This window comes from Lissotriton vulgaris, chromosome 3_1 (assembly GCF_964263255.1).
Source record: "Lissotriton vulgaris chromosome 3_1, aLisVul1.2, whole genome shotgun sequence".
NCBI classification, from domain to species: domain Eukaryota; kingdom Metazoa; phylum Chordata; class Amphibia; order Caudata; family Salamandridae; genus Lissotriton; species Lissotriton vulgaris.
The window spans coordinates 1,325,802,251-1,325,810,920 of NC_141689.1; the positions used below are offsets into that span (position 1 = coordinate 1,325,802,251).

At 46.6% G+C, this 8,670-nt stretch overlaps 1 protein-coding gene across 1 annotated transcript; it reads left to right on the plus strand.

Annotated features, from left to right (window-relative positions):
- Window positions 1-999: 999 nt before the first annotated feature.
- Window positions 1,000-1,747, plus strand: LOC147727831 (CDGSH iron-sulfur domain-containing protein 3, mitochondrial-like). The gene has a single exon (XM_086963698.1). It carries the CDS (start codon window positions 1,000-1,002, stop codon window positions 1,357-1,359), a length of 360 nt encoding a protein of 119 aa, XP_086819824.1. The 3' UTR covers window positions 1,360-1,747.
- Window positions 1,748-8,670: the final 6,923 nt, after the last annotated feature.

Sequence of the window (8,670 nt, forward strand, 5' to 3'; positions counted from 1 at the left end):
TGTGGAAAGAGTGTGGAGTAAACTATAAGTTTACCACACCCTATCATCCTCAGTACAATGGGCGTGTTGAAAGGTTCAACAAGACCCCCAAGGGAATGATAAAAGTGTTACCTGAGAAGCTTAGGCGACGATGGGACATCCTTTTACCCTGCTTGCTCTTTGCTTACAGAGAGGTCCCATAGAAGGGGGTTGGCTACAGCCCTTTTGAACTTTTGTTTTGCCACCCTGTGAGGGGTCTATTGTGTCTGGTGAAGGAAGGATGGGAATTACCTCTCAAAAAGCCTAAGCTAGATGTTGTGAACTATGTACTTGGTCTCCGCTCCAGGATGGCTGAGTACATGGAAAGAGCATCCAAAAATCTGGAGGCCAGTCAAGAATTACAGAAAGCTTGGCATGACCAAAAGGTGGTTCTGGTTGAGTTCCAGCCAGGGCAGAATGTGTGGGTGTTGGAGCCAGTGGCTCCAGCAGCTCTCCAGGACAAATGGTCTGAACCCCACACCATCATCGAAAAGAAGGGAGAGGTCACCTATTTGGTAGACCTTGGAACCCCTAGGAGCCCCTACATGGTGCTCCATGTTAACAGATTGAAAGCATTTGTTGACAGGGAGGACATGAGCCTGCTCATGGCCACAGATTGAGAACAGGAGGAAGAGAGTTACCCTCTCCCAGACTTGTTGTCCCAGAACCCTGAAGATGGTTCAGTTGATGGAGTAGCCTTGGCAGGCAGCCTCACTGACAAGCAACAGATGGACTGCAGACAGGTGTTGCAGGCCCATAGACATATGTTTTCTCTAACACCCAGTCAAACTAACTGGTGCACCCATGAGGTGGACACTGGTGACAGTCTGCCTGTGAAGAATAAGATCTACAGGCAACCTGACCATGTCAGGGATTGTATAAAAGCTGAGGTGCAAAAGATGCTTGAACTTGGAGTGATCGAGCCATCAGAGAGCCCATGGGCCAGCCCAGTAGTCCTTGTGCCAAAACCCCATACCAAAGATGGCAAGAGAGAAATTAGGTTTTGTGGCGCTCAGTGTTGTCCGGCGGCCGCCCTTGGCTCTGACCTGGTGTCAGGTTCGATGGTTTACAGATGGACCTAACCCAACTCCTGTTATTGCTGCGAAGCACCCATTCCAGGTGGACCTGACGGCAGAGAAACGGTATGCCTGGTGTGCCTGCGGGCACAGCAAGAAGCAGCCTTTCTGTGATGGATCTCATAAGAAAGCCAACCCAAGATTCTCTCCGCTCAGGTTTGTCGTGGAAGAGTCCAAGACAGTTTGGCTGTGTGGGTGCAAGCAGACCAAGAACCCACCTTACTGTGATGGAACTCACAAAGATGAGATGATTCAGAAGTCCTAGCCCAATGCTGATTCACCAAGGCACTTCATGAGGCCTCTGTATTCCTGGATTGAGTGTGGCAAACGCACCTTTTTTAATTGCCAATATCGGGAAACAGTTTGTTGTACCATAAATCCAATTAACTTGTGCAAAAGGTTTTTATTTCAATGTATCCTCAGGGGCTTCCAGAGTCTCATTGATTGAACTGTGGTGGTGGGATCCTGTAATCTAAATGCTTAAAAAATCTATAACAGTATTACTGGGCAATGCCACTAGCACAGAACATGCTGTGTTAATTTGTGTGACTTTGGGCCTACTGTCTAACACATTTCAGTGCTGTAAAGTGTGTGTAATGAGCACAGTCACTAGATTTCATCTACATCGAAAAATAAAAGAATTGCTGCAAAAATGTTGCCAAAAATTTTGCAATTGGCAAACCTGTCATTTTTCAGAAACTTTAATCAAATGTGAGTGATTATCAGTGAATGTCTCTATAAATTGTCTGCATTGTATACTTGCTGACATCTTAATGTTTTTTCTGATTTCATCGTAATCCTGAATAAACTATGATATTAATTTATGAATTTTTCCAAACTAGAGTACCTTTCACAATTGACAACTTTATTTTGCTAACCTCGCTTGTTTATTTTCCTTGTCTCTTTTAACTGTTTAATGTATTGATCTTGCTGTTAATCAATTAGGTGTTACCTTTTGAATTGTTTACTGTTATAATGTATTTATGAGGATTTATTTTCAGCTGATTGTTAATTACTGTTTCGGTGTTGACTCTCCGCATTGTATCTGTTTACCTCAATGAAAAATACAAATGCAGAAAATAAAATGTTTATAAAAAAAGAATTAGGTTTTGTGTGGACTACAGATGTCTCAATGCTGTCACTAGGACAGATGCTCATCCCATTCCAAGGGCAGATAAGCTCATTGATACGTTTACTTCTGCCAAATTTCTGAGCACATTTGATTTGACAGCTGGCTATTGGCAGATCAGGTTAGCTGAAGAGTCTAAAGCCAAAACAGCATTCTCTACCCTAGTGGACATTATCAGTTTGTGGTAATGCCCTTTGGTTTGAAGAATGCACCTGCCACCTTCCAAAGGTTGGTGAATCAAGCCCTTCCTGGGTTGGATGACTTTTGTGCAGCAAATCTAGATGATATTGCTGTCTTTAGCTCCACCTGGGAGGATCACCTGATCCACCTGAAGAAGGTTCTAGAGGCCCTGTAAAAGGCAGGCCTGACTATCAAGGCTACCAAGTGCCAGATAGGGCAGAGCAAGGTTGTGTACCTGGGCCACCTAGTAGGTGGGGGTCAGGTTCAACCACTGGAGAGTAAGATCCAGACCATCCAGGACTGGGCTCCTCCAACTACCCAGACACAAGTCAGACCCTTCTTGGGCCTGACTGGGTATTACAGGAAGTTTGTAAAGAACTATAGGTCCATTGTGACACCATTAAATGACTTGACATCCAAGAAGATGCCAAAAAGGTTTAGTGGACAGTTAGCTGTCAAAAGGCATTTGATTACCTGAAGAAGGCCATGTGCTCTGCACCTATCCTGAAGAGTCCTGACTACTCCAAACAGTTCATTGTTCAAACAGATGCTTCTGAGTTGGGGGTGGGAGCTGTGCTTTCACAACTTAATGTAGATGGTCAAGACCAGCCCATTGCTTTTATTAGCAGAAGGCTGACCCCCAGGGAGAAATGTTGGTCAGCTATTGAGAGGGAGGCCTTTGCTGTGGTTTGGGCCCTGAAGAAGTTGAGGCCATACTTGTTTGGAACTCACTTCCTAATTCAGACAAACGATAAGCCCCTCTTGTGGCTAAATCAGATGAAGGGTGAAAACCCCAAACTACTCAGGTGGTCCATTTCCCTTCAGGGGATGGACTTTACAGTGGAGCAACGCCCAGGGAGTGACCATGGTAATGCAGATGGTCTCTCCAGGTACTTCCACTTAGAACATGAAGACTTATCTGGTGAAAGTTAAGTTTAATGTCCCTTCGTTTGGGGGGGGGGTTGTGTAGGAGAGTAAGGTCTGCTATCCTATGGTCACCCCATTTTTGCTTTTTGCTTCACTGGTTTTCGACTTAATGTGACTGTGGGCCCGCTAATCAGACCCACAGCCTGCTTTTCTCTCTCTAAATTCACAGACATGTACTATAGGTACATAACCAAATTGGTACTGGACACCTTGTCAGCCCCTATACGGTGTACCATAGGTGCCAAGGGCATAGGTGCATCCAAGGCCTACCAGGGGCTGCAGCATAACTTTTGCCACCCCTGACTGGTTCTTAAATTGACACAACTGGCTGATCACTCAGCTGGGGCAAGTTGGTGTAATCACCCCTTGCTTAGATATAGTATACCTATATCTAAAGCTATATCTGGACACATAAAAACCTATAGGTCACTCCATGAGCATGAGCTGAGCCTGTCTGCAGCTGTCGGGAATAACTCCCTTAGCTGTTCCGGGATAATGCCATACCATATACTCTTAAGTGCATTATAATCCATCGCGGTTATGTGCTAACTTTGGTTTGGCTTTATCAAAACATGTCGTGTAAGGTGTCATACGATTTGGAATACCATCACCTCGACAGTCCTGTTGACGGGGATAGCATTCCACCCTTCTAGAGGGAGAAGACATGTTACTTTACTAAAACGCGGTTAATCCTAACCAGAGCCTCAGCATCACAAAGTGGATGCTGCTGCCACCGACACAAGTCTGACCTCCTGCTGCTGACCGAAACTTGGCAGAGGAGGCCCGGACAAAGGATTTCCTGTCACAGGGAGGTGCTACACTACCCCAGACAGGAGATAGTGTATTGGGGCAGGGAGGGCTGAAAGAAACGAGACAGTGCCTGGGGCGCACAAGGCTTCCCCTTGCATAATCTGGTCAGATTATGCAAGGGGAAGCCTTGTGCTCCCCAGGCAGTGTCTGGTTTCTTTCAAACCTCCCTGCTACAATCCACTATCTCCTGTCTGGGGTGGTGCGACACCTCCCTGTGACAGGAAATCCTTTGTCCAGGCCTCCTTGGCTGAGTTTCGGTCAGCTGCAGGAGGTCAGACTTGTGTCAGTGGCAGAAGCATCCATTTTGTGGATCTGAGGCCCTTTTTAAAATCAACCGTGTTTTAGCAAAGTAACGTGTCGTCTCCTCTAGAGGGGTGGAATGCTACCCCCGTCGCCAGGACTGGTAAGGGGTAGTATTCCAAATCGTATGACACCTTACACGACATGTTTTGATAAAGTCAAACCAAAGTTAACATATAACCTCGAGGATTATAATGCACTTAATAGTATATGGTATGGCATTATCCCGGAACAGCTTAGGGAATCGGTCCCGACAGCTGCAGACAGGCTCAGCTCATGCTAGAGCACCATCTCACATAAAACCAAGCACTCTGCCTCCAGGATTGTTAAGGCCTGCCATAGGAGTGACTTATAGATTTATATGTGTCCAGATAGGTTTAGATATAGGCATACTATATCTAAGCAAGGGGTGATTACACCACCTTGCCCCAGCTGAGTGATCAGCCAGTTGTGTCATTTTTGGATAGCCAGCCAGGGGTGGCAAAAGATATGCTGCAGCCCCTGGTAGGCATTGGATGCACCTATGCCCTGGGCACCTATAGTGCTCTGTACAGGGGCTGATAAGGTGACCCAAGCCAATCTAGTTATGCACCTAGGGTAAATGGAATCCATTTTACAGAGAGAGCAGATAGCCTGGGGCCCTGATTAGCAGGGAACCAGGCCAACTAAGTCGAAAACCAGCTAAACACAAGGCAAAAAACTGGGGTAACCATAGTCAGGTAGCCACCTTCCTACACAACCCCCCCCCCCCCCCAAACGAAAGGAGATAAGGCTATCCTTGTCCAGGTAAGCCTATATTGCCTGAGTGGCCATATAAGGAAGTACCTGCACTAGCATGGGTACCCCCTGTCTCATGGTCCACTAAGCAGTCCCTCACCCTTGGGGTATTAGAGGGTCTCCACCATAGGGAATCACTACATTGGGTGTGTTTATGCAAGGAAAAAGGCTGGTTTTGACATGGAGTATTGAAGTGAGGCTCCACTAATTTAGGGCTCAGCTTCCTGCAATTATCTTCCACCATGTGTGCCTTTCTTTCTTTAGCTGAGTTGCACCGTGCTCTCAGGGTCAACCTCTGGCTACCTAAAGCTGGAGGCTGGGTCCCTTGTTTTGGTTTACTGGAGGGACAGTTCAGGTTTGGGCCCTTTGGGTCCCAGGTTTGGCTGTGCCCAACAGAATCCATCTGTAGGAGGTCCCTAACTACTTTTAAGGGGGCTCCCTCAGGAGTTTTTAAAGGTTTCACCTTACTTGGGCTACTAGTTTTGGTGCCCCTAATCTGTTGATGGGGGTGCTTTATTTGACAGGGGGCCCTCTGGGTCTCACTGTCCTTCTTGCTCTCTGCAGCCCTGGGCTGACTAAGGCAAGGTAGAGAGGGGCAGGTTGCCTGCTCCAGACTGGGTCCCACCTGAGAAGGGTCCACTGCCATCAGAGGCTCTGTCAGGCCAGGCCTAACAACCTCTGGGGCAGTTCCTTCATCAGGGGTAAGATCAGTTCCCTGAGGAGGCTGATCCTGTCCTAATGTCTGGTGAGGAGAAGATTTTTCTTCCTCCTCCATGCTCTCAGTTTCGGTGGAGTGATCCATCATTTCAGGCTTCACAACACAGATATCTGTTTGAGTTTGGGCTGTGGCCATCACAGCCCCACCAACCTTTTTAGGAGGAGACTCAGTTTGGGTATATGCTGTTATCATAACAGCTTTGCTATTCTGTTTAGGAAGAGCTTCTGCTAAAGATGGGACTGAGTCTTGCACACCCCTACCAACCTTTTCAGGAAGGACATCTTGAATTGGGGCCGTAGCCATTACAGCCCCACTAACCTTTCCAGTGGCATTTACCATTTTAAAATGGATTTCCTGTTCAACCTCAGCCCAGGCTGAGATTTCAAAATCATTTCCTAGTAGACAGTCTACAGGCAAGTTTCGTGACACTGCCACTCTTTTTGGGCCAGTGACACCTCCCCAGCTGAGACTTACTACTGTCATGGGATGATTGGTTTGTATTCCATCAATGTTTGTCACCTGGTATGTGGCACCAGGGAAAAGTTGCTTAGAGGGGACTATACAGTCAGCCACCATGGTGATGCTAGCCCCTGTGTCTCTAAAGGCTTCAACATTCAAACCATTGATGATGGGTTCTTGTCTATATTTGCTCAAGGTATTTGGGCAATCAGAGAAGTTGGCAAACCCCATGCCAGTCTCATAAACAAGATCATTTGGGGATGGGGACCTGGATAGGCCAGGGTCCACCTGTGCCCAAAAGTAAACCCACCCAGATTCCTGGGTGTGCTCCCACTTCCTGGGGGATTACTGCTGACAGTAACAGGAGGTGTTGGAGCTGGCTTTGGAGGTATATTCTCTTTATTGCCATTCTTTGGACAACAGCTGTCTGATTTCCAATGGCCAGTCTGTTTACAGACATGACAGTATGGCGTTTTCTGGGTAGATGAAGTGTCTTGGGACCCACCCCCATCCTTGGAGTTTTGGGGCCCTGGGGAAGTCTTTTCTTTACTTTTATCCCCACCCTTATCTTGAGGCTTGGTAGACTCCTTCTTCTGGTTATTGTCCTGATTCTTAGGCCTAATCCTGGTTCTGACCCATTTATCTGCCCTCTTTCCCAATTCTTGGGGAGAGGTCAAATCTGAGTCCACCAGGAGCTGGTGTAAGAGCTGGTTCTGACAATTACTTAGGATCTGCTCCCTCATAATCAAATTATACAATCCTGTGAAGTCATGTACTTTGCTGCCATGTAGCCAACCCTCCAGAGCCTTAGTAGCACAATCTACAAAATCAGTCCAGTCTTGTGTCTGTGTCTTCTGGGTGTCTCTGAACTTCAACCTGTACTGTTCAGTGGTTAAGCCAACCCATCTATTAGAGCACTCTTCAGGACTTTGTAGTTTTTAGCATCCTCATGTCTGAGAGTGAGGAGCTTATCTCTCCCTTTCTCTGAAAAGGAGTACCATAAGATTGCTGCCCACTGTTCCTCAGGAACCTGCTGTACCATGCAGGCTCTCTCAAGAGCAGTTATCCACTTGTGGATGTCATCCCCTTCTATGTAGGGGGGCACAATCTTTGTCAGGTTTCTAGTATTATATGACCTGTCTTTCTCTCTAGGAATATTGTTGCTGCCACCAGTGGCATCTAAGCTACACATTTTCTGTTCCCTTGCTAAAGCAAGTTTAGCTTGGGCCAGGGATAACTCTTCCCTCTCTATCTGGAGTTCTACAGCCCTCATCCTGGCCTTATGCTCTCTTCTCTGGGGGGAAGTCATTCCCCTTTGAGAGTTTCTGGAGACACTAGAAATGTGAGAATCCACTGAGGGAGATCTTACCCTTCTATTGCCTGTGGGAACTAGGTTATAGGATCAGGGGAGGGGCTGGCCCTCTCCATTCCCATGTAGGTCCAAGTTGGCTCGGCTAAGCCTCCCCACTGGGACCTGGGTATCCCCTTGATCATGATCTGACACCTGACCATCTGATTCTTGGTCCACCTCATTCTCTGGGGTGTTCTCATTCTCTGGGGGATCTACTCCATCTCCTGCATCTAAGGGAACTGCACTCGTTTTAGCTAGGTCATCCTTGTCCAGGATGGCTATCAGGGAAGGAATGGTGGGGTTGTGACCCCTTTTTAGCCCTCTTGCAATGCATAAGGCACTCAAGTCTTTATGGCTAAGTTTGTCATAGCTGGAAGTTGCCTTGGTAAGGTCAATTGTCACAGGTGAAGAGCCTGAAGCTCCCTCTGTGCCAGACATGACTGCTAGTGAGGTGCAAGTGGTGCACTTACCTACACTAAGGGTTTTCCTATTGTACCTTGCTAGTGAGTTGTAGTCAGGGTGTGCTAATCCCTTTAATCTAAAACTACTAAGTTCAGTAGAACTTAAATATGCTAAGCTTTTGTTTATATGTACCTAAGGTACTTGATGTGAATGGTAAAACAACAGCAAGCTCAAATCCGCACCGCTGCACACCAATGTGAGAAGTTGGCCTGATATATGATGTTTCCAATTCTGGAACTACCTTGTATCAGTCCAAACAATCCCTTATGGTGTCTGGTTGTAAGTCAACCTTATAGACAAGCTATCCTAGGGGTAGCATAAACTAAGCAGCCTGAAAGGCTAAACCCAAGAGGTCGTGTTAAGCGAGCTGTTTTACCAATCACAATCCTGTAATATCAAATGAAAGGACACCACACAAGTATATATTATAAAAATATATGTGTTTATTACTAAAATAATCCCC